We start from the raw sequence: 25669 nt of genomic DNA on the forward strand, positions 1-25669 counted from the left end.
GGTCTTGGATTAAGGGATCTGGAGTGAAAGGATCTTAGCTGCTCTTAGGGAAGGCAATTAGGATGTAGGAGGGGGTTCTAGGTGCAGGCTCTGGGATGGCATTTGGATGCAGAGGTGCTTGGGGCTGTGCAGGAGGGGGTTCATGACTGGGGTGGGAGTCTGGGATGTGGGCTCCAGCCAGGCACTACTGGTGGCTCCTGGTTGGTGGTGCAGTGGGGCTAAGGCAGGCTCACCCCTGCACTGGCCCACTCCCGAAAGCAGCCAGTCAACTCCATGCCTAGGTCCTGTTGTGTCCCTTCTCTGCTCTGTGGAGAAAGGATAGTGTGGGAGGGGACACCTTGACATCAGCACCCTTCCTCTCCCCCTTCTGTCTGCACTGAAAGCAGGAGGCTCCCAGGGGGAGAGTCAGATCCAAGGCAAAGGGTAGGAGGAGCAGTAGCAGGGGGAGGGGCAGCTGAAGTGCAGGCATTTGATGGCTTCTTGGCCAAACCGGTCAGGATCACCTGTCAGAGGCTCCAAGATCTTCAGTAGATCCTGACCTACTGGTTAGTGACCACTGCCCTTAGAGTTGGGGAGACAGGCAGGAGATGCACTAAGGTTCCACTTGCCTCAAAACAGTAACAAGGACAGACTGTAGCAAAGCAGGAAGTTAAAGAAAAGAGCTAAGTCACCTCACAGCTCTTACCTTAAGTGCTATCATTCTGTAGCTCACATGGCACATTTGCACTGACTGCAGGACAGAGCTACTTAATTTCAGATTAATGGGCTGAGCTTTAGCAGAGGTGGCATGGAATCACAAGGGCAAGACACTCCATGCCTGGCAAGCTGTACGAGAGTGCTAGTGGTTTTGCTGCCATAGTTAGATGTATTGACAGTTATGTATATACCCACTACTTTGAAGCATACTTTGTAGCACTGTGTGCTACAGGCAAGAGGAAAGTGAACCTGCCTTCAAAAACTTTTGAAAGTGCTATTTTTAAATGTAAAAATACCCCTTCCAGGTGTCTTACTTCTCAACAATCTCATGTCCCAAGTAGCAGGGACACTAACCAGGATTCTAGTTTGTCAAGACATCTGTGGCTGCAGCGGGGGGGGGGGGGGGGGGGGGGGAGGGGAGGAGAATCAGGACTTTTCTGATGTATTAAGAACCAGGGCCTTAAAATTTTGAGTCAGTTAGTATTCTGTATAACTTGTTCCTACATAAGCAATGGGGGGGGGAAGACCTTTCCTGGGTTTTGCATTTCTAATGGTTTAACTCCCAAAAAGGGGCAGAGCACTACAAAAATACAGCAGTGTTCCTCAGCTCAGTTCTACTGTTATCTGTATCTTCTACCCTAGTTCCCTTCAATGAAATTCCATGGTAAATAGGGAAGTTTTAGGTTCAAGGAAATTAAAAAAAATCTTCACTCTGGATCAGGCAAGAGTGCTGATCAAACTTCTCTGAACATCACCTCTGCATGCCAAATCAGGAGCAGACTTAGGGTTTGTGCTGCTAATAGCTTAAAGGCAAGCTACTGCAGCAGTTCTTTAAGGCCTAGTGATAAGAGAACTGCAGTACATAAGAGTACTTGCTAAACTACAGTTAGTGTCAATAGTCATTTCAGCACAGATATATTGACAGCTATGTACATACCTGTTACTTGGAAGCATCCCTCAACTGGCCATTCATTGTGTACTAAGTTAAGGCAGCAGACTACTTTTAAGTCTTCAGCTAATCATCTTGGCTTGAAATTTATTTCACTTGCTCACTCAGATTGAGAGCTGACTTGTCAATTTTACCGTACAGTAGCAAACAGGCAACAGAAAAGACAAAACAAACAAGCATTACATAACCTCAGCAGTGAAAATAGCACAGAGGAGACAAGTTCCTGGAGCTTGAAACAGGGTTATGAACAAAGTATTTGATCAGAGGAGAGTTAGAAGCTACTTAGCAAGCCCTAAGCATAAGATGGGGATAATCCATCTGTGGCACACAGAAGAATGAAGTGTTATCCAAGATTTTTCTTTTTCAGCTGCAGGACAATTGATGTAACCACTATATTTCCAGTTTTATAAGAACTGCTGCTAGTATACCTGAAACTGGTTTTGGTCTGAGGGAGGAGTTTGTGTAAAAATGTAAATTTTATTTTTATAAGGACATCTTAGCTGAGGAATTTCTAGTGAGTGAATAACACAAGTCACTGTAAGAAGTTTCCAGAACACAGAGTTGTATTTTAGCAGTGCAACAGGGAAATTAATGGTAAAGATTAGCTGCGGAGCAGTTACAGGTTGGGGCTTGTATACACACCAAACTGCTGGTTGGAAAAACCCAGATGGAAATGTACAGCAGACAAGTATCAGTAACATTTTCCAGTTGCTTCAGCACTTCCACTGCAAGCCAACAATGCCCCCACTAGATTTTACTCTGGGTCAGACAAACTGACCCTGTGGGCCAGGGCTTCCCAAACTTTGACACAGGGACCAGTAAATCCATTCATGAGCTTTTTGGAGGACTGGTAACATTCATTTGCATATTCACTAAGTAAATGACTATTCAAATAAGTTGTTTCTGGTCCTCCCAAAGCCCTCACTGCCACTTTAGCAAAGCTTTTGATAGTCACCCATAATATTCTTGCCAGTAAGTTAAGGGAATATGGATTGGATAAATAGATGGTAAAATGGATAGAAAGCTGGCTAGACCAGGGTTTCCCAAACTTTTTACTTTAGTTGGAACCCTTTCTCTCCCCCCCCCCCCCCAATACTGTTTTGTAGCCAAAAAATATAAGCACATAAAAATAAAAAATAAACTTTCAGTGTTTCACCTGGCTGCATCCTCTGCCTGGCCAGGGTTTGGGGGACCCTGGTGCCACATGGGCACTTCAGGAGCAGATTGGGCGTAGGGTATCTGGCTAGGAGGGAGGGTACAAGGAGGCATAGGGTTGCCAGGTGTCTGGTTTTGTACCAGACAGTCTGGTATTTAAGGGTTTGTCCAGGAAAAATTGAGAAATTACCAGACATATAACATGTCTGGTATTTTCTCAGTAGGTAAGTTGTATTATTACTAGATGTATCAGTTTGTAGTTTCGAACTGCCTGGCTGGTAAAGGTGCTCAGGCTGCATGAGTGTGTCTACCAGACAGTTCACAACTACTTGAGGGAGGGGGCAAAGTGGAATCCCCAGGGCTGGACTCACTCATGTGCCCTGGTCTGCATGTGCCCAGGTCAGTCCCACTCTCTCTCTCCCCCCCCCCCCACCTATCCCCTTCTCCTCCCAGTCTCCCCAGTCCAGCTCTGCTGCCACTGGCAGCCAGTTCCCTCCTGGTCCCCCCCAGTCAGCCCCACTCCCCTGATTAACCCCCCCATCAGCCCTGCTGCCCTGGTCCAGCCCTGCTTCCTGCAGCTGGTTCCCCCTTCGTCCTCCTCCTGATCTCCCCCATCCAGCCCTGGTTCCACCACCTGCCCTCCCCGATCTCCACTGGACAGCCCCTTGCCCCCAACCCTGCTTCTGCCACCCTCCCGCCTGCCTGCCCCAATCTCCATGGGCAGTCCTGCTACCCCCAACCGTTCTGCTAGCCCCCCACCCATCCCTTCCATCTCTGCAGGACAGTCCTGCTACCCCCAACCCTTCTGCTAGTCCCCCACCCACCCCCTCCATCTCTGCAGGACAGTCCTGCTGCCCCCAACCCTGCTTCCCAGCATCCAGTTCCCCCCCCATACCCCTTCTTCCAGCCCGCCCTGCTCTGCTCCCCTCCCAGTAGCCACGCTGAGGCCCAGTATTTTGTTCCCCGTAGCCCATAGTTTAGGAAACGCTGCTGTGGACAAGTCTGTACTGATGCCACTCAAGCCTACTCCTGGGGACTAGGCTGCAGGGACTGACACAAGGGGGGGGGGAAAGAGGGGGATTGTCAGCAGCCAGCAACATGACTAAAGCAGAACTAAGCTCTGTTTAAAGCCAGTGTAAACTCTTCCCTTTTGGTGGAAGCAGCCTATTAAATACAAGAACCCCAATAAAAGTATTGCAAGGGACAACCTGGCAATGGTAGTTCCTGGGGGCACAATGCTATGGCTGCTTCTCATTCCCTAGGGCCAGGTCTACACTACTTGGGAAGATACACAACTCCAGCTCCATAATTTATGGAGCTGGAGTCAACATATCTCACACCATGTTTCTGTGCTAGCCACACAGTGGAAGGTTGACAGGAGCAAATGCTCCTGTTGGCTTCCTTTACCCATGAGAAGCAGGAGTACTGGTGCCAACAGGGATGGCCCTTTGAGTTCTATTTAGCAGATCTATCCCACGCCCATTAAATTGAATCTTGGAATACCAACTATGGCAGCATCGATCTTCTGTGTAATGTAGATGTGCCCTTAGTGAGGAGGTTTAATAGGCTACCTTATTTATGGGGAAAAATATAGATGAAAACAGGGAATAAATTAACTAAAACTGCTAATCTGCCAATTGAGTAATCTCTGTAGGATCACCAGCCTTTGCCTGTTTTGAAAAAAAAAAAAATGCACTGGTATACAGAAATATTAGCTGAGGAAAGCAGGGATTAAACAATTTTTAGTCATTTTAATTTTCTGAGATGATGCAACTTGAAGGATAGGTTTTGTAGGTCCAAGGGATCACACCACTCTTCCAATCAGTCAAAAGTAGATGAACATTATTTATTGTTGACACATTTTTCCTGTAGTAAGAAGCTTCATTTACACAGCAGGGTGTAAACAGCATTGACTGAAAGTCTGTTAAATGCAACCATAAATAACTATAATAAATAATATATCAAGTAACTTTACAGCACACATTTCAGGGCCAAGATGTGGATATGCTTTACTCACATGTGCTTTCTGGAAGGAGAAGCAGAAACATTAGCAGCAGTTATCTTACTCACAGCTGTAATCATATCATTGGAAAGGATTGGCATACCAAGTCCTCAAACCCCTATCCGTGAGGTATTTGACTGAATTTTGAGTCCACTCAGGGGTTTGAAAGGAGATACCTGAACAGTTCAAAAATGCTATTCAAACCACCAGAAAGAAAACCAAAGCCTTTTTTAGCAACAGTTCTGCTATGAAATTCTGATGACATTTTTCATGTTCCCCATGCTCAGTGAGAATGCACCTTTTAGGGGGTAGTAAAGCATTTCAAGCAACATATCGTGCTTAGTTTTCCTCTGGTCTTTGTAAACTTTATATATGTTTGCCTTACTTGGAATGATATTTCAGCTACATCTATGCTTCTACCAGGAAGTGGACAAGATTCAAGAGTATATAATATTCCTACATGTCTCTCAGAGGAGTGGGGGGGGGGGGGGGGGGGGGGGGGGGGGAAAGGAAATTCTACAGAGTGGTAACAATTTTCCTAACAACAGGATTTGGAGCCATTGTATGCCAACAACAACAACAACTACTACTACTACAGCTGTCACGCACACACATTCCTTTTCCATTCACTCACAGAATAAGAAGCATACACACACTTAGTGGCTTTCTCTGTTCTCACACACCCTGCTCTCCAAACATCTCACACATAATAATTCCCAATATTCACAATAATATACAAAAAAATACAGTTTTTCAATTCCCATTACAACTGACAAGCCAAACAATTAGGGTATATCTGTCTTCTACAGAGACACATAATACCAACCTTAAAGTACAGTCACACACACACAGTCATAGACCTTTACGTGGTTAGATGTGTACCAGCAGGAAAATGACTGACCTGTAGCTCAATACGGGCACTTAACTTACAGAGTACTGAGCCAAGATGTACAGCAGTAATTTCAATGTTCACGTCAGTGCTTGAGCACAAATAGGTTTTTATAGGCGTTCAATTCTGATGCCTCACTTTAAACACACCTAATATAGGACAACACTTTTTTGCATTAGTGAAGGAAGATAGATGTGCTGTGTTTTCTCACTGCAGAACACATTCCATAACATACAACAGTTTAACACACAGAATTATCACTTCCTATATTCCACCATTGTCTTTCCATATAAAAGCTACATCTTCAATTCTGCAACTTGGCACCTTCCCCCAGACCCAATGTGTCACATCTTTAGGATAATTTGCTTAAATGTACATAAATATTTTTTTAGTACAAAACACAAACGACAGATGCTTTAATCACTAGTTAATATTCCGAACATGGACATAGAGAGAACTCACTGTTTTTTAAATACTGGAAGAAACAAAGATCAGTGAAGACATTTTTGTTAGTAGGTTCACTATCAAGCCAGGAATGTCTTGGGTAGGACCTAACAGTATCATGGTCACTCTGTGTTCTGGGTCTTTCATCTATTCAACTTTGAAATTTGAAAATGAAACACTAAAATGTATTATGGCAGTTACCAATGTGTGTGTTTTGTATTTAAATAATTAAATCAAGAACATTTCAGGATATGTAATTTGGAAGCATGTTTTCTGTTATAAAATCCAAGCATGTTTGTGTGTGCTGGAGTTCAGTGTATTGAGTACAGAAAAACTCTCAGCTTTCATGAGAGATACATTATTCTGGTTTTATGAACAATGAAAGTGATTTTTAAAAAAATCATTCTATTTTTGTACTCAAATGTTTTAGAGAGAGAATGAACTCTAATTATTTAGACCTGAGCTCTCAACCTCAGAATACTCAAGTCTGTTGTGTTTACAAGGACAACACAATTCTAAATTACAAAATTAGAAATGCCCATGTTCAAAGGTCTTTTAAAATTAAATTATACACATCAAACCAGTCTGTACTAAACTATCCTACAAATATTCCACAAACAAGGCAGCAAAATAACCAGTCCACCACAAAAATCTACAAATATAAAATGTAAGTCTTCCAGTAATTACTGTAATGGGAACAGAAGTTTAAAAAATAAATTAGTCTCCAATTCTTCATGTAGTGTCACAGGAGGTATCTTCATGAGAATCCCAGGCTTTCCAACAGAGCAGAGTCATAAAACGAACCTCCCGAAAGCATCCCTGGTCTTGCTCAACTCAGCCGCTAAGTGGATCCTCTCTGTAGTGAACTGCATACCGTAGCTTTTCCAGCATTATATCCAGAGAGGAATATTGAGGAAGCTTTATCATGAACATACAGGTTTCAACACGGATGTACCGAGAATCTGGGGAACCTGTAAAGGAACCATATGAAGACTTGTAAACAGGCTCTCTACTCTGAGGTTCTCATTAACTTTCTATTCCCAGGACGTACTTTTTACTCCATTGATACTGACACATATCAAAGTAATGGAATCCTGCAAGTTCCAGGGTCGGAAGACCCACCAAAAAGCACAATAGAAATGACAATATTAGATAGGAATGTGAATGGTTATCCAGTAAGCCACTGGTGGGAGCTGGAGCAGCCCCTGTCTGGCAGGCCAAGGTGTCTTGTTGCAGGTCACTCCAGACAGCCCTCTGCCCATTCCCTCCTTTAATCAGTTATCCAGTTAAACAATATGTTTAACTGGTTAGCCAATTAAATGGGATTTTATATCTCTACTTTTAAGTTTAGTGGGGTCAACACTTGGCCTACAGTATTGTCACTGAAATAGGATGGATAATACTCTGCTCCACAGGAGCCACATCACAAAATTCCACCACATTCCCTGCTTCTCCCTTGTGTGGCCAAACGGCAGTTATTGCAAGTCTTCAGAAGATTTATTTTTGCTTGAACAATCTTATTGTGGCCTGACTTAAAATTAGCTACATTCTCGTCAGTTACAAAATTTCTTAGCTGCACTGCACTTTCTTCTGCAGCCCTGTTTACAGTGAGGTAATAATGTGCATTATGGGGTGTGTGATTTCTAAATACACTAACGTATTTAGCACACTTCAATGGAGTGTGCCTCAAAAGCACTAAAATTAAACAGCAATCAGCACTGTTTAGTGCACTTTAGAAATCACATTAGTGCACATTACTCAACAGTGTAGACAAGCCCCTGCATCTGTCAGACAAAGAATATTATAAAATGCAATAAGGATTTCAAATCTAAAAAGGGTCAAAGTCATAGGCTGATTTTATTAATACAAATGTACAGTAAACAACATACCTGCAGCTCCATCTGGGGGTGCAATTTTCATGGGATAAGGTGGGACATGTGCAGTGTCTGGCCCTCCATCTTTGCATGGGCATGTAAAGGGGATTCGTTCCTGGTTGCAGGCAAACTTTATGAATTTGCAGAGTTCTTCCTGAGTAAACATTTCCAATGCACTCCAGAAAAATTCAATATGTTGGTCCGTTTCCATCAGCCCGACCTGGTACATAGTATGGGCCTAAGAGAGGAAACGGGAAGGACAGTGACATCAGATACACATAAAGAACATGCTATGTATTCATAGAATCAAACAAGAATTGAGAGGTCATCGAGTCCCGTCCCCTGCCCTCATGGCAGGACCAAGCACCATCTCATCCCTCACAGCTGTCTATCTAACCTGCTCTTAAATCTCTCCAGTAATGGATATTCTACAACCCCCCTAAGCTATTTTTTCCAGTGTTTAACCACCCTGACAGGAAGTTTTTCCTAATGTCCAACCTAAACCTCCCTTGCTGCAGTTTAAACCCATTGCTTCTTGTCCTATCCTCAGAGGCTAAGAAGAACAACTTGAAAACTGCTCTTATGTCCTTGCTCAGTCTTCTCTTTTCTAAACCAACCAAGCCCAATTCTTACAGTCTTCCCTCATAGGTCATGTTTTCTAGACCTTTAATTGTTGTTGCTCTTCTCTTAACCTTCTCCAATTTCTTCACATCTTTCTTGAAATATGGCACCCAGAACTGGACACAATATTCTAATTGAGGCCTAACCAGTGCAGAGTAGAGCAGAAGAATGACTTCTCTTGCTCACAACACTCCTGTTAATGCATCCCAGAATCATGTTGGCTTTTTTTGCAACAGCATCACACTGTTGACTCATGTTTAGCTTGTGGCCCACTATGACCCCTAGAATCTTTTCTGCCATACTCCTTCCTAGACAGTCGTTTCCCATTCTGTATGTGTGAAACTGATTGTTCCTTCCTAAGTGGAGCACTCTGCATTTGTCCTCATTAAATTTCATCCTATTTACCTCAGATCATTTCTTCAGTTTGTCCAGATCATTTTGAATGTTGACCTTATCCTCTAAAGCACCTGCAACGCCCCCACACTTGGTATCATCTGCAAACTTTATAAGTGTAACCTCTAAGCCAGTGGTCTCCAACCTTTTTACACCCAAGATCACTTTTTAAATGACAGACCAAGCCAAGATCTCCCGCCCTGCCCCTTCCTAGAAGCCCCGCCCTCTCTATTCTCCTGCTCTTCATCACTTGCTATCCCCAATCCTTATACTGCTGCTTTTATTGTTATTATTATTATTATTCTGTAGGAAGAGGTTTTTCCAACATTTGGCCTGTCTACACTGGACCAAATGTCAGAAAAAAAACCCTTCTTTTGGAAGCCACCTTATTCCTTGTGGAAAGAGGAATATAGGGGTGACCAAAAGAGCCTGTTTGCTCTTCCACTAAAAAAGCAGAAGAACAAACGCAACCCTGGATGCAGAAGAGTTTTTCTGGGAATCTCCAGAATCCTGAAAAACTCCTGCAGTCTAGCTGGACCCTTGCTGTGTTGAGACAGGATGTACAGGCTCTGGGGTGGGAATGAGGGATTTGCCTGTGGGAAGGGTGTGCAAGCTCTGGGAGGAAATCTGGATGCAGGAGGAGGTAGAGAAGTGGACACTGGCTTGGGAAGGGGGCTCCAGGCTGGGCAGTGTTGGGATACTAAGCAAGCCACAGGCTTGCAGACGTGAGGGTGCAGGAATCTGGGTTGGGGTATGTGAGGGGCTGAGGGCAGGAGGTTCCAGTGTTTGATAGGCTCAGATCTGGGGTCTGGGGAAGGGGGAGTGCAGGAGTGGTTGTGGTCAGATGGGGGCTTGGCCCCAATTGGGGGTTTGTTGGCCAGGCTTCATTTTTAAATAGAATACTATGTTAAACACAAAAAGTTTCTGCATTGTCTTTATTTATGAGAATGGCAGGGAACCTGCCTTGAGTCAGGGGTCACTGACCCATAGAAAAGTCATTTGGGAGCAGGTAACACAGTACTAGGGAGGGGTGCTAGTGGGTTCTGGAGCAGGGAACAGGGTGCCAGTGGGGGCAGGGGAGAGGAGGCAGGGAGCCAGGACAGGTTTCTGCAGCAGGGGACAGGGTGCTGGGGGGGACAGGTTTCTGCAGAGGGGAGTAGGGGGACAGGTTTCTGTAGTAGGAAACAGGGTGCCAGAAGGAACTGGTTTCTGCAGGGGGGGGCAGGGTGCTGGGGGACAAGTTTCTGCAGGGGAGGGCAGGTTTTTGCAGCGGGGTCGGGGGGGCAAGGGAGAAGGAACAGGGGGCCACGAGGGCGGGGGACAAGTTTAGAGTTCCCTACACCAGCCACAGAGGGGAGCCTCTGACCCGCGCTCCCTCTGGACTGACCGCAGGGCAGCTGGGCTGGAGCGAAGAAAAGTGGCTGCCCGGCCAGCTGGCCGTGGTGTTCAGCCAGGGTGCCACCAAGCTCCACGTGGGCAGGCGCAGAGGGGAAGCCGCCCAATCATCTGGAGCACGGTTCAGCCTCATCTGGGCTGAACGCCACAGCCAGCAGGCCAGGCAGCTTCTCCTCTGCACCAGCCCATGTGGAGCGTGGTGCACCCTGGCTGAGCGCCATGGCCAGCTGGCCGGGCAGCTGCTTCTCTTCGCTCCAGCCCAGCTGCCCTGCGCTCAGCCCAGGGAGGCTGCACCTAGCTCCAGCTGTGAAAGCCACAGTCAGCTGGCTGGGGTGTTTCAGCCCTCCCGACCTCCCAGCTCCCACCATTCCTCGCAGCTACTCACCTGTGCTGTTGCTCAGTGAGTAGCTGCTCCTCAAATGAGGAAATCTAATGTAAATGTACTGCGCAGGCACGCAGTTCAGAGAGGGCTCAAGAGCTACTCTTAGAGCCCCCGAGATCTACCGGTAGCTCGCGATCTACTGGTTGGTGACCACGGCTCTAAGCCAATATCTAAATAATTGATGAAGATATTGAACAGAACCGGCCCCAAAACAGACCCCTGCAGAACCCCACTTGTTATGCCCTTACAGCATGATTGTGAACCATTAATAACTACTCTCTGAGAATGGTTAACCAGCCAGTTATGCACCCACCTTATAGTAGCCCCATCTAAGTTGTATTTCCCTAGTTTATTGATAAGAAGGTCATGGGAGACCATGTCAGATGCCTTACTAAAGCGTAGGCATACCACATTTACTGCTTACCCCTTATCTACAAGGCTTGATATCCTATCAAAGAAAGCTATCAGACTGGTTTGACATGATTTGTTCTTTACAAATCCAGACTGGTTGTTACCTATCACCTTATTTTCTTTCAGATGTTTACAGATGAATTCCTTAATTCCTTGTTCCATTATCTTCCTTGGCACAGAAGTTAAACTGACTGGTCTGTAGCTTCCTGGGTTGTTCTTATTTCCCTTTTTATAGATGGGCACTAGATTTGCTCTTTTCTGTCTTTGGAATCTCTCCCAACTTCCATGATTTTTCAGAGGTGATAGCTAAAGGCTCAGATACCTCCTCTATCAGCTCCTTGAGTATTCTTGGATGCATTTATGTACTTTCTGAACTCTTGGGTGAATGCCATCAGGTCCCAGTGCCTTGTTAATGTTTAGTTTATCGATTTGTTCCAAAACCTCTAATGACATCAGAAAGTGCTTACCAATCCATTACCTTAGCTTTAGGCACATACGTTCCAAAAGGGGCTGCAGAACAACGTACCTTTAGGAACTCCAGGTTAATGTAAGGTAGCCCACATGTCCTTAGCTCCATTTCGAGAGGAGTCAGTGTTGTTAGAAGCTGCAGGGGTATAATCGATCCTAGCCCGGCACGTACAGCTATCATGCAGTCGGGATTCTGCAGTTCACGCAGCCTCAGGTTCCGGATTGCTGTTGCGTAGATGTCCTTATTCTCCCACCTGACATAAGGAATTCATAAACAAACGAGTCTGAGAGGAAAAATCTTATCCCCCACCCTCTTCCACTTCAAGCCCATTTTCTGGGTTACCAAACATGGCTTCAGGCCATTGTCATTCTTATGCCATATCTGTCCCCAATTTAATGCCACATGCAGCAGCACCTGCTGATCCAAATACATGCCCCTCACTTTCACAGCTACCCAGTCCTTTGTTATTTACGGATGAGCTGGGAACCTCCAGCCTACTGCTGCCAATCAATTGTATCAGTATCCTCAGCACCCTAGATTTCCCCAAGTTACAGCTGCATTACCATTTAGCTGATGGTGGAAAAGCCATCACACAGAAACTTCTAATCCACTTTTCTTCACAAAACATCCTCCCAATAATGGATTTACTCACACTACAGGAATGTGCCTGCCTCTGGGACACAGCTCCACCTCTTCACCTGTCATGCTCAGGTAGGTGAACTTGCAACAAGGCTTGTTAGGGCAATCAGGGCTCTCTGTTGCTAGATGCTGGGATGCAATTTCAGCACACAAGGCCTCCAGTTCAGTCTCATCATTTATCTAGGATGACACATGATGGTGATGGCTAATAACTTGCACTTTGCTGTACCTTGTTCTTGTTAATCTATTAAACCACCAAGCCAACATAACGAGTAAAAGGACCCTATTACATTTTACATTATCCAGTGGCACAAGCAGTGACAAATAACCTGCCCACAGGTAAGCAAGCCTCTGTGGGTACGAGTTGAGCAAGCCACCATTCTAGTGTCACACTGTACAGATTACTGAGGTGGTATTAAGTATCACATGCTGCAGAATGCAAAATATTTAGGGAAACAGCATTTCACAGACTTTTTACAGTTATGACTGGTTTTACAGTTCTGCTGATAACTGCACACCTTACTACATTTGTGCATGAGATCACCCTGTGCTTGCAATTGTTCTGAATTCAAACAGCTAAGAGTTAAATAACTGACATACAGCATTAAGTTTCTTCATTAGATTTCAGCACTGCTAAAGCCAGATCAACATATAAGCTGGCAATGAGTCAAACCTGTTGCTACCTAATGTGGAAGCACTAACCCTGCTGATCGTGGCACCTACAGAGAAACCGTAAAAAGTTACAAGTTCCTAGTCTCAGTTTAAGCAGCTCATGGCCAGTGGGCGAAGGACAACAATGCATGGTTCTGCTGCTTTGCTACGCCGACAGGATGTAAAATTACTAAAAACTCAGGATCCCATCCTCCAATTTTATGCGTAATGACAGATCCTTGCACCCACAAGGAATCCTACTGGCCTTTTAATAGATGTCTGCAGGGTCAACTTGCTGTTGGGCAGTACAATTACTGCATGGTTTGGACATCACTCAGCAGCCCCACTTTTGGAGCATGGCAGGGAAGGAACCATGCCTCAGTGACTGAGTGCCCTCTGGGACAGGAATCAGGTCTCCACTTTTTCTGTAGAACGTCTAGGACACATAGTAGGGTCAAAATTCCAATATCCTTACCAACACTAAACTGGGTCTTACTCCATAAGTACCACCAATGATTTCAGTGTGGGTGTCTATGGAGTCACAATAGCAGAATCAAGACAGATCTTCACTCTGTGGAAGATCAACGCTGCCGCAATTGATCTTCTGGAGTTCGATTTAGTGAGTCTAATTAAGGCTCGCTAAATCAAACTCAGGGTGCCCCTGCCAGCATCCAGTACTCCTATTCTTGCCACCCGCTGTGGGAATGCTGCCATACTCAGCTTAAGGTAAGACAACTCTATCTAAGTATTCCATGCAGCTGGAGTTGCATTCCTTAAGCTAGGTTGCCGGGTCTAGTGTAGATCTGGCCACAGGTCCATAAACAAATTTCTCATGACAAGATACAAGAGACAGTCTTGAAAACAAACACTGGAAAAGATGTTTTAGAGGAGATGGGCTTTGTTCTAAGGTCAGAACTACAGTGTGGAGCTGACAGAGAAGCTCCTTACTTCTAGTGGACATGAAGCACATTTCTAAACACGATGGCTGTCTCTACACTGATGCAGATTAGACAGCTCACTGGAATATTTAAATATCCCCCACGGCATTTGCATTTACATGGCTGCCGCTTTTTTCCAGCTTGGGGATAAGCCGGAGAAAAGCGCCAGTCTAGACGCGATTCTCCGGAAAATAAGCCCTTTTCTGGAGGATTTCTTATTCCTACCTGAAAGTAGGAATAAGAAATCCTCCAGAAAAGGGCTTATTTTCCGGAGAATCGCATCTAGACTGGCGCTTTTCTCCGGCTTATCCCCAAGCTGGAAAAAAGCGGCAGCCATGAAAATGCAAATGCCGCGGGGGATATTTAAATCCCCCGCGGATTTGCAATTCCGACTCGTCTCATTAGCATCCCTTTTCCGGAAAGGGATGCCAATGTAGACATAGCCCATATGGGGGGAACTCATCTACACATTCCCTCCAATCACAAATGCTGTGGGCAAAGGAGACAAAGGAAAGAAGAAAATTACATTTTCAATTTTTTTGACATAGTTGTAGGTAAGGATGTCAGCTTCCTGGAGATCAACATCTGGATCCAGCGGTTCTCCTACTAAGGTCTTCCAGAAGGAGGCTAAGAGATCCAGTGGAAGAGGAACATCTGCTCTAACTGCAATGCCCAGTAGCTGTCCGAAGAAATGAAGCAGCTGCTCCTCCGCATAGGTGATAGGACTAGGTGTCAGAATGTACTTCCCCTTATAAAACAAACACACATTTAACAATTAGAGAAACTTCCTGAAAACATTCAAGTCTGGAGTTAAGAACAAGCAGGGGAGAGATTTTTCAGGCACGCTGAAGACTATTTAGTTGCTTAGAACAGGATTTCTCAAAGCACAGGGCCCAAAGAGATGTAAGATTTGGCCTTTAACATCACACTGTGGTGCTGAAGGGGGGTTCTGCTTTTAAAATGTGGAGAACACTAACCTAGATTTTTGTATTAGTTTTAATACTTCAGGGTCTACAGCACATAGGTCGTAGCCTGCTATGCACTAGTTTACATACAGAATTGCAATGTTGTTATGGGTCTGCTCTGCATAAGGTATCCTTGCTCCACTGCCAGAGCATGGCAGGGAAAGAACCATGCTTCAGTGATGTGAGCTCACTGGAATAGAACCATGTCTCCACTTATGTATAATGATGCACACACAAAATAGGAGCCAAATTCCAATATCCCTTACCGACACTGAACTTGGTCTTACTCCATAAATACCACAAATAACCTCAGAGAGGACATTTGTAGAGTCAAAATAGCAGAATCAGGCCCATAAACGAGATACAAGGGACAATCTTGAAGACAAACACTGGAAAGGATGTTTTAGAGGAGATGGGCTTTGTTCTAAGGTCAGAACTACAGTGTGGAGCTGACAGAGAAGCTCCTTACTTCTTGAGGACATGAAGCACATTTCTCAACACCATGTGGGGAGAACTCATCTACACATTCCCTCCAGTCATTAATGGGAATTGTATGGCTAGCTCCCACAAGCATCACTTTAAAAACTCCACTAGTCAGCAGCTGAGAGCATTCTGAGATCTAAATTGGGTTCTCAAGCTTTTTCTTTTCGAGCTCCCCCGCCCTCACATTCTATAAACACTCCACAGGCCCCCAGGGCTATAATAACTGTTTTCTGCAGATAAAAGCCAGGGCTGGCATTAGAGGACACCAAGCACGGCAGATGCCTGGGGCCCTGTGTTTCAGATCCACGCAGAATGGCATCAGCTTTCTACCCTAGACCTTAGCAAGTCTAATGCTCACCCTTCCTGGTGGTCCTCCTGAACCCTGCTCATGGCCCCCAGGGATCTCGGACCCCTAGCCAAGAACCAATGGTCTAGAATGCAGGAGATTGAACTAGATGATCTCTCAATGTCTCTTCCAGTCTAACGATTCAAACCCTGTCCTGGTCACTGATTGCTGATATCCAGTATGTTCTTAGTAGGAGGAAAGCACTTGTCTATGAATTCTGCATGGGGATATCATACCTTATTCTTATTGACTGCAGAGCTGGGGCACAGCAAGAGCAGGGAAAGCGAGGAGCTCTGTAGCTCCTTACAGACCTGCCACAGGAAGTGACGAAATGAACCACCTGAAAGAACGATGCAAAGATTTCACTATAATAAACCAAACACCCTCTCCCTTTTTTGGCTTCACTCCTGGCTCTTTCTGATCCACAGTGTACTTATCCCCCTGAAATCTACTTCGCACTCAAATTTTTACAAGTGAAACATGTTTAATCTCTTCTTCATTTTTAGCCTCTGTTTTCCAGAAGCTGGGAATGGGTGACGGGGGAGGGATCACTTGATTCCCTGTTGTGTTCCCTCCCTGTGGGGCATCTGGCATTGGCCATTGTTGGCAGACAGGATGCTGAGCCAGATGGACTTTTGGTCTAGCTCATTTTGGCCATTCTGATGCTCACTGTGTATGTATGGTTAATCCAGGTTGGGAGAGATGGCCGCCATCCCTTATCTATTCATGTGTATATCTGCATTTCAGTTGTTTAACTGCAGAAAAAAACATTCAGTGAAGTGCTTCCTGCTACCTTCATAAGTAACAATCTTGTCTTCAATTGCTACTTGCTTATTTAAGGTTATCTGAGGAGATGCAATACCTTTGTTATTCTGCTTGGCCTTCAAGGGGAATTTATAACCTTATTAAGATGGAATGAGTTTTCAAAGTGATGAAACTTGCAGGCAGAGTACTCACAATATAGTTACTTGCAATGAGACAATATTGTTAGAATCTTTAAGCAAACCAAGAAAATATGCATCACATTAATCCATCTCTGCTTGCAGCTATCATTATTCATCATAACCATGTGTCTTATAAAAATAAATCTAATGCTTTGGGGAGATACTTCACACAGGTCTTTAATGTCATTTGCATGCAAGTCATGCAGTTTTAACAGAATTGAGTGAGTCAGTAGCAGGAAAGGATTAACTAGCATTACGTTTTTCCCTCTCCCACACTACATCTACTCATTAAGCTCTGAAGTCATTAACTTTGATAGAATCAGTACATAGGGACTGCATCAATCTAGCAAACAGGAATTGATTTCCTCTAACAAAGTTTGTTCTTTAAACCTCCCTTGTATTTGCATATACCCTGAGTATGGCAACAAATCGGTCAAACAAGAAACGTTTTGCCTTCTTTGGGGGCATTCTGGTCACCATTCCCAGATCCACACGTGTCACAGCTCTTCTGTCGCACTAAAACTTACTTGTTCCATGAACCTCCTCTCCAGTGAAGCGAATATTAAAGGCGTATGTGGGATCCCCGCCACTGGCTAATTTCACACACAGCTGAGAGGATGGGACACAGGCTAGCTGTCTAGCTGCCTGGCAAAAGTAGGAATTCTCTGAAGAACGGATCTCCCCTATTTAAAATAAATAAATAAATAAATAAATAAATAAATGAATCTACCTCGAGTATTTTGTGCTAGCAAGCTCAGAGTCTCAGGATTTTAAGACTGATCTGAACTCCAAGGTGTAACACCAGGCAGTAAATGAACATTAATTTGAGAAAGAATAAATAACATACAGACCTCCCACTATTTCTAATGGATCCAGGGTGATTTCTGGGGCTGCATGATCTGCTGTTCTTTGCACAGTGGCATTCAGCACTCGATTCATTACAGTCACCTTGGTGTCATAAAACATTAACCCTAAAGAAAGTAACACATGTCTATTATTGGTCTATTATTGGTCCTTCTGTAATTTTACATTTTGGGACTGATTTAATCTTCTGAGAGCCACAGTCTAACAACTGGATAACCAAACCTTTGGGAATTTTTTTTATATTCGGCATTAATATTTATAAGGAAACATGTCAAGTCAGGACTTTATTACAATATTTCTGTACAACATATTTCTTATGCTAGATCAGTATTTCTTGTCAGCTACTATTAGCTTCATAATATGATGGAAAACACATTCCTAAATAGTCTTCTGAAATCTGGCATGCTCTGAGGGTGATATTGTGACAGGAACACAGATATTAAATAAGTCTGCCTCATAGCACCCAAATTCATATGCTGTGCGCTAAGGATGTTAAAATGTGTTTATTTAGGTAAATGTGTACCACTGAAATTTTCAGCGGTTCCATTTTTACACATCAGGCGGAACGGTGGGTAGATGGGGCCCTGTGAGATCTGGCAAGCACGAGGAACTGGCTTAAAAGGCAGCAGTGCAGGGGGGCTAAGCTGACACTCCGTAAGCACCGACTCCCGGCTGCTCTCCCCATTCTGCTGCCCCTTGGAGCCCAGACTCAGTTAACCATGTACACGCTCACATCCCTACTATGCACAAACAGATTGTGTATAACTCAACTTCCACACCACAGCTTTCCAGGTGCCCTTTTCTGATTGTGTAGGAGCAATGACCCTACATCAGCTATTTCTCCAGAATAAACAAAATGATGGATCTGGTAAGGGCAGCCTATATGTTTTACTCATTTTATATTTGCTGGAGATTCTCATGAAGGCTTCTATCAGTTATTTTTAATACTCTGAAACAAAGGTCTCAGTAAATTTCTGTGGCTCACCAGCTCTGGAATCCTTGACTGTACTGTATGTTCCTGTGGCTAACATACCATTTCAGCCTTGTTATTTCTTCTGCAGTAAAACATGAGATCCCAAAGCAGGACAAATGTACATAACGCTTAGCACAGATGCACACAGATGCCTGTCTCCATCCCAAAATCATACAATCTATATATTCAGGTTTGCAGTGAGACACAGCAGCCTCCTTGTTACAGAAATTCCAACTGTGTTTTAAGCAAGGTCATTTGAAACACAGCCCAGTGCCGGGTGACTCCACTCCACCAAGCAACATTCTAGCAGCAGCTCTTACTCATGTGCTCAGGTTGTTCTAACCCAGTCACCCTTTTCAGGCAGCACATGAGTTATTGGGTTGAGAAGTGAAGTCAAGGAGCTTTACTTAGTTTGGGGATCTCTCATTTCCAAGGTAAATGTGGACTGATATTGTCTCCAGTCTGTACCACTGAGAGAACCGTCAGAACTTGCCAACTTCCCCCAAGCATCTAACAGTCACAGAACTCGGGCAGTCCTTGAGAAACTGACCTTTGGCCTCTTGCAGTAATGCAGCAATACTGTTAGTGTACACGTCTGTCTGTCGCAACTCCACCAGCGGCAGGAAGAATGTCTCTAATGTGGTGTTCAGAGACTGGAGTAGTGCAAAGCGCAGGCGAAGACTTTCAATGGGAACATCTAAGATGGGGAAAAATTCAGAATCAGACAGCTGAAGGACAGGGCATAAGTTCCAAACTCACTACCCCAGCACCCATTTTGGCAAAGTGACATAGTGACTACAGACTGAATGGGCCCTGCAGAATGAACTACACCCTTGTCTTTTAAAGGCAGCCCCTGCAGGGCAGGGTCGGGACACTGGTGGAGCTTTATGTAGGGGAAGCCTGCACAGCCATTGCCTAAGCTTTTCCTTTTCTGTAGTCAGACAGAAGTCTTCAGTTTACAGTGCTGAATTCACAGCTCTTCTGTAAGCATTTCACACTGAATTCATAAGCCAGGGGTCTCAAACTCAAGGTCTGGGGGTCATTCATGGCCCAAACAGCTCCACAATCTGGTCCACACATGGTTGCTGGCACAAGAGTCCCTGTGGCCCTGCGGGTGGAAGGTCCTTTACCCTTTCCCCAAGCCCAGCCCCTGCTCCATCCTGCCTCCCTATTACACTCCTTCCCTTGAGACCCTTGCTTGAGAGAGGTGGCTTCAGAGATTACTGGAGAGCCTGGTGTGGCAGCAAGGACTGGGCCCCTCCTGCATTCACCATGGCAGTGGGAGCTGTAGGGAAGTGGAGTAACCAGGTTGGCCTGAGAGATGGCAGCGGAGCAGAACAAGCTGCAGCAGTGCTCTAATTTCCTGTGGCTCTTGCAGCCATGGTGAGTGTATGGGGGGAGGCCAATCCCAGCTGCCAGCCCTAGCCCTCCCCAGGGTGGTGGCCCCAAACTGTCCTATAGATGGGACAGTTCTGAACCCTCCTCCCCTGGATATCAGGGAACATGCCAGCAGCAGCCACTGTAACCCTGCTGCAGTGATGATAGCAGGGGCTTATAAACAGGCAAACCACAAACATTTCAGTCCCGCCCACATCCTCAGCAGAGCCATGCAGCCACAGTCTCAGCTGCTCCTGGGGGTGGGAGTGTGTGGGGGGTGGCTGCCCCACCCTAGGAGCAGCAGGCAACCACCACGTGGGCCATGTGATGGCTGCTGGAGCTGGAGCCTGGGCTGTGGTACTACAAATAGCACTGCAGCCCTGACTTCAGTCCCACCAGATGGGGCAGCGGCTCACCACATGGTCCCGCTCCTGGAAGCATCTGGGGCTAGGATCACAGTACTAAAAATAGCACTGTGGCTCCAGCTCAAGGCAGGTGGCTGCCCCATGTGCCAGGACTGGAGCTAGGCCATGGTGCAGCTGTTCCTGGAACAGGGACATGGTACTAAAAATAGCATCATGGCCCCGGCTCTGCCTGACATGATGCCCTGCCCCAGCATGAGGGGGTTGAAAGGTGCAGGTGTCAGGAAGGCAGAAAGCAAGGGAAAGGGTAGGGGGTTGAGGAGAGAAAGGGGCTTGTGTTGAGGGGAGGGAGGGCAGGGCAAGAGAAGTACGGGGCGGCCACCCAGGGGCAGGGTGGAAGAGAGACAAATGCCAGGGGGCCAAAAGGAGACAATGAAAGGAAAGGGTGGTGGGGGGAGGCGAGGCAAGGTGTCAGTGGGGGTGGGAGAAGGAAGGGGACAGGGTGATGCTGGGAGAAGGGAGGGAGAATAGGAGCAAGAGGGAGGAAAAGAAGAAGGGAGAAGTGGGTGCCAGGAGAAAAGGGGTTGAAAGAAGGGGTGGGCATAAGGAAGGCAGGGAACGGAGCAAGTCACATGTGAAGGCACAGGGGCATGAGAGGATCTGGGGCAGAGAGTGGTGAAGGGGTGGAGCATCAGGGAGGAAGAGGGCTGGAGGTCAGAGGCAGTGAGGGAAGGGGGAGGCACCAGGCAGGTGGAGGGAGTAAGAGAAGGTGCATATGCCAAGGGATTGTGGGGGTGAAGCAGAAGGACAGACACGTGAAGGGGAGGGACAGGCACCAGAGGGCAGAGAGAGGCAGGGCAGGTGGGTAGAAGGAGGTGTTTGTAGTGGGGATGAGGAGGGGGGGCTAGGGGAGGTGTGGGCACAGGGGGAAGAGAAGGGCAGGTGCAGGGGTCAGAGAGGGGGCAAGTCCCAGGAGGGCTGAGGGAAGTGAGAAGGGCAGGAGCCAAGACAGCAGAGCAGGGTGAGATGTGGGAGGCAGCAGTAGGCAGCAGGGAAGCAGAAATGTAGGTGAGGGGAGGATGGGAGACATAGCACCAGAGGGAAAAGGGATTGGTTTATAACTTGGATGCCATGGTGGCACACATCCGAACAAGTGCACGAGACCTCAATATTGGTGCATAGGACAAAACTCACTCCGCTCACGGGTGGAAAATCTTAGAGAGAACACTGTTTGTAAATCATATGGAGGAGGCAGTGGGGCCAGGAGAACCCCAGGGCCTCCCTCGAACTCTGCCATAGAGATCTGCCTGCCAGAGTGGCTAGGAGGATTTGAGGACTGGCACTTGTCCTAAGGCCATGTTTCTCAAACTGTGGGTCCCGACCTCCAGGGGGTCATGAGCAACTTAGAGGGGGGGGGTCACGGTATCACAAAGTTTGAGAACCCCTGCCCTAAGGTAAACTGAGTTTGAGACCCTGTCTGTAATCAATCCTTAACCATGACTTGAGCAGGAATACAAAGCTTAAGGAGTAATAATTAGAAACCCCCTAATTTGTACATACTTAGCAGACAAGAGACTCTGGGATCTGCTATATCAGCGGGATCCAAATACACTTCATGTGGGTGCAGTCGTGCTGGGGTAATTGCAAGGTGACGGCAGAGTCGGTTGATGTACTGCACAAGGGCTACATCCATTTCCAACGTCCACTTCCGGGATGCTTTCTGAGCATGCTTTGTGTCAATGCAGGCACACCTGAAGGGCACAGGGATTAGAACTGTTAAATGCAAACACTGCCCTGGGCTGCATGAACCAGGAAGCCAAATGGCTTTAGGGGTCTTTCCTCTTCCCTTTCCCCAACCTCCTTTAGCTCAGACATTAGACTACTTCAAGTATGAGAGAAAATGAATCATTACGTGCCCCCCCACCTTTGCCTGACTTTCATTACCTGCTAACTAAGCTTGCTTTCTGAGCTCGTAAGCAGACAAGAGAGTGGAATTATGGTAGGTCATTTGCAGCTTGAAATTAGGGAAAAGGATAGATTCATTTAAGGGAGATCTCTGCTTCAAAATGGCAACAGGGAAGAAAGTAACATGACGATGAAACATTCTGCTCTATATTGGCTCCTTCAAAACAAGTGGAGAATCTACCAGAGCAGTTTTAGGACCTGGAGCCACAGAATGCAGGATTGATGTGACAGGAAGCCTCAGAAAGCCAGTTGAGGCAAGAGCTGGAAGTAGACTTTTTGATAGGTCAATTTATTATGCATTTTGGAAGTAAGACGACAAAATTAATTAATTTTGTTTAACCAGTTTTCATTCAGGTGTGATCCTCCTAACTTGCATGTGCATGTGGAAGCCAGCAACAATCATTCTGGAAGCTGAATATGAATTGGGATCATTAAATAAACTATTCATCAGTTCTATGTTAAGGCCTTTTAGCTGTGTCCCAAAGTATATTTAGCATTACTACATTTAAGATTACATGTAGTAAAATGGAACCATTCCAAACTTGTTCATAATAAACACTGAATTCTACCACTTTTACAGAACATATATCGCACCTTTCAAAATGCAGATCATATCCACAGGACAAAATGGCTCTCCACACACTACGGATGTCCTGTTTGGCTCGATCAACAACAAATCTGTGAAATCCATCCAGCGTCAAATATTTCTCTTCTGGAACTGATAGCAAAGATGTTATTATTAAACCACTACAGGTTGAATCTCTATGGTTCAGGACTCTGGACTGGCAACATCCGTGGTCCATAAGGACCATGCATGTTGTGGAACCAGAGGGTCTCAGCAGAAGAGGTTGCTCGTGGCTTGGAGCATACTCAGACAGAGGAGCAGATGGAGCTGTGGAGGCACCGCAGCTGGCAGAGCAGGGAAGCTAGGAGAGGGAGAAGTTCATGAGGCAGTAGAGCCAATAGCTGTTGGGACCACTAGGACCTCTGGTAAGGCTGTTGCGAGGCTCGCAGAGCCACTGGTAACTCCAGCAGGGCTGCCGCAGCTCACAAGATCAGGAGCTCCAGGAAGGCTGCTGCAGCTTGCAGCGCTGGGGAGAGGAGTCCAGCTGGGAGTCTGGCATCCTCCACCCCACCCCATACCTCCCATGGTCTGAAAAACTCCATTGCCCAGGCTAGGCCAGGTCCCCAGGGTGCTGGACCAGGGAGGTCCAACCTGTAGTAACTAACCAAGAAAATAATGTGCATCACACAGGCTTATTTCTAGAGTGTTTGCTCTTGTCTGGCTACCCTTAAATCATGTCCTAAGCTTGAGCTATCTGACAGCTTCCCCGGCCTTGCCCTCTCCACAAAGGAGAACTCCAGGACAACCCAACCAAGAAGAAAACCTGAAAATGTTAGGCTTTAACCCAAGAGGGTTCATTTCTCCCTTATTAAAGATTCCATCCTGCATTCCATCAAGGAACATTTCTGCCCGAGGAGGAGATATGCTAGTTCCCCAAGGTTGATGTCCTATAGCTTGCACATGGGGCACACATCATGTTTGATGACTGAGGCTGGAACTCCCTTCAGAATTCACCCTGTTTCCGAAGGTGAGGCCACCAAATGAGACCCTATTCTTAACCTCAGATAGGCCAGGATTGGAATATAAAGCAAGAACCTTGCACTCTATATCTCTGCCTGGCTGTACCGGACTCAAGATTGTCATGCGAGCTGTGTAGTATTTCTGAAGCTGTCATTTCAGTTTTATAGATTATAAAAGTTTCATTACAAATAAATCCATTCCAAACTAAAACTAAGGAACACAGAGGGCAAGCACCATTACACATAGCCTTTATACAGTGAGTTCTTTGGACAAAGAGGAAGATTAGTTCCCTACTTCAAGTGTTAAGTACACTGTGTCCAGTTCTGCTCTCATTTACACCAGTGATTCCAGAGTCACACTGATATAAGTAGAATGGAATCTGGGTGAACATTTGCAATTATTTTAATCTTTTAGACCACTTGTAAACGAAACTCTTTAAAAGAAAAAAAAGGACACGTGCTCTTTCTGGCCAATTTTTATTTTTAAATTCTTTTCCCTTTGATATCATGTTTTCAGAGATTAAGTCAAGGGTGGGCAATAATTTTTGCAGGGGGGGCCACATAATGGATTTTTTTATGTCATTACAGTCGGCTCCTCCCCAGCAAAGGTGGAGCATGGGGCGAAAGAGGTGGTGTTGGGGACTAGCCTACTGCCATAATTATCTGGGGCTGGAGGCTTTGAATTAAAAACACAGCAAAGCACTCTCAGCTCCCAGTCTTGTTGCTACTGCACTGCCTGGCAGCCACCCGAGGCTACTGTGGCTATTTAAAAGGCTCATTGCTCCGGCTCCTGCTCATTGTTCCAGCACCACCATTTAAACAGACTTCTGCTGCTTGAGCCACTGCCTGGAAATTCGGTGGCCCAGGCAGCAGGATATAAACAGAAAGTGGCCAGATGCCGTCCGCGGGTCTGATCAAAGTGTTAGGTGGGTCGGATCCAGCCCTTGGGCTGCCTCTTGCCCAGCCCTGGATTAAGTAATGAGAAGAATTTCTGGACAGCGCTTACCTTCTTGTTTCTTTGTAGGAGACTTCTCTGGATCCTTCTCGTCAGGTTTGCCCTTCTCTGGAGATTTTGGCTTTACAATAGGTTTCTTTTCACTTAAAGCTGTTCTGCTATGAGATAGAAGCATTTTTTTGTTTAGAAAGTTCCTTGCCTTTTATAATTGAGTGTGTTATCAGTTCAAAATATGAAATATTGTTTAGCATATGAGATGATGTAAGTCTTCAAAGACACGAGTTATTTTACATCTCCTTTTTTTTTAAACTCTTTTAAAATCACTTTCTCTACCCCAGTATGTAAGAATACTATAAAGAAAAAAGCTAGTTCAGATGTTTTATGACTGGAGAAAAGTACAAGGCACTAACCTGACACTATTGAGCACAGACTTTTCCTTTGCAGGTGGTTTAGTAACCGGACGTTTGGAGCTCACAACTTTCACTGGATGTTGCTCTTTGCCACCCTTGTTATACTTGCTCTTATCAAACTTGGGCTTGGGCACACCGTATTTCCTTAAAATCTTCCAAGAGAGAAAAGAAGGATTACCCAATAGTTCCAAATTACACCAGGAGAGTAATCAAAAAGGTGTTTTCCATAGGGATACCTGAGTGAGTTGGTCCTCGAGCACCTTCTTTGGTGGACGTACATTTGTGAAAAACACATGGAGAAGGTTTCCAGGAGTCTGGGAATTTATTTGCTCTTTGCTAAGATAAATATCAGCAACTTTAATCGGTTTCGCAGGAGTTAGGCTCAGCATTTGTTCAGAATGAACACAGCTCTTAAATATTTCTGTGAGGACTTCTCGGGCACCTGGAACCAATTTCTCACCTAACGGAAAAAAGTGAAATACAATCCAACCCAATAGGAAAACAGAGTTTAGAATTAAGGCACTGGGAAGATA

The 25669-nt window shown here is 45.6% G+C and overlaps 1 protein-coding gene across 5 annotated transcripts in view; it reads right to left on the reverse strand.

Annotated features, from left to right (window-relative positions):
• Window positions 1-5291: 5291 nt before the first annotated feature.
• Window positions 5292-25669, reverse strand: part of HECTD4 (HECT domain E3 ubiquitin protein ligase 4) — a 146356-nt gene continuing 125978 nt past the window's right edge. For 4 of the 5 annotated variants that reach the window (XM_075898745.2, XM_014572912.4, XM_075898747.2 and 1 more), the window contains 14 exons: window positions 25373-25596; window positions 25137-25288; window positions 24778-24884; window positions 22782-22905; window positions 21783-21973; window positions 19034-19180; window positions 17498-17617; window positions 17174-17329; window positions 15939-16042; window positions 14435-14656; window positions 12333-12499; window positions 11738-11933; window positions 8025-8247; window positions 5292-7106 (listed from right to left, as the gene is read on the reverse strand). In XM_075898745.2, coding sequence (XP_075754860.2) covers window positions 6970-7106; window positions 8025-8247; window positions 11738-11933; window positions 12333-12499; window positions 14435-14656; window positions 15939-16042; window positions 17174-17329; window positions 17498-17617; window positions 19034-19180; window positions 21783-21973; window positions 22782-22905; window positions 24778-24884; window positions 25137-25288; window positions 25373-25596 — 2270 coding nt within the window. In that variant the 3' untranslated portion in view covers window positions 5292-6969. The remainder of the gene's footprint in view (window positions 7107-8024; window positions 8248-11737; window positions 11934-12332; window positions 12500-14434; window positions 14657-15938; window positions 16043-17173; window positions 17330-17497; window positions 17618-19033; window positions 19181-21782; window positions 21974-22781; window positions 22906-24777; window positions 24885-25136; window positions 25289-25372; window positions 25597-25669) is intronic. The other variant, XM_075898744.2, reaches the window with a different exon arrangement.

This window comes from Pelodiscus sinensis, chromosome Z, assembly GCF_052426305.1.
Source record: "Pelodiscus sinensis isolate ZL-2025 chromosome Z, ASM5242630v1, whole genome shotgun sequence".
Taxonomy (NCBI): Eukaryota; Metazoa; Chordata; order Testudines; family Trionychidae; genus Pelodiscus; species Pelodiscus sinensis.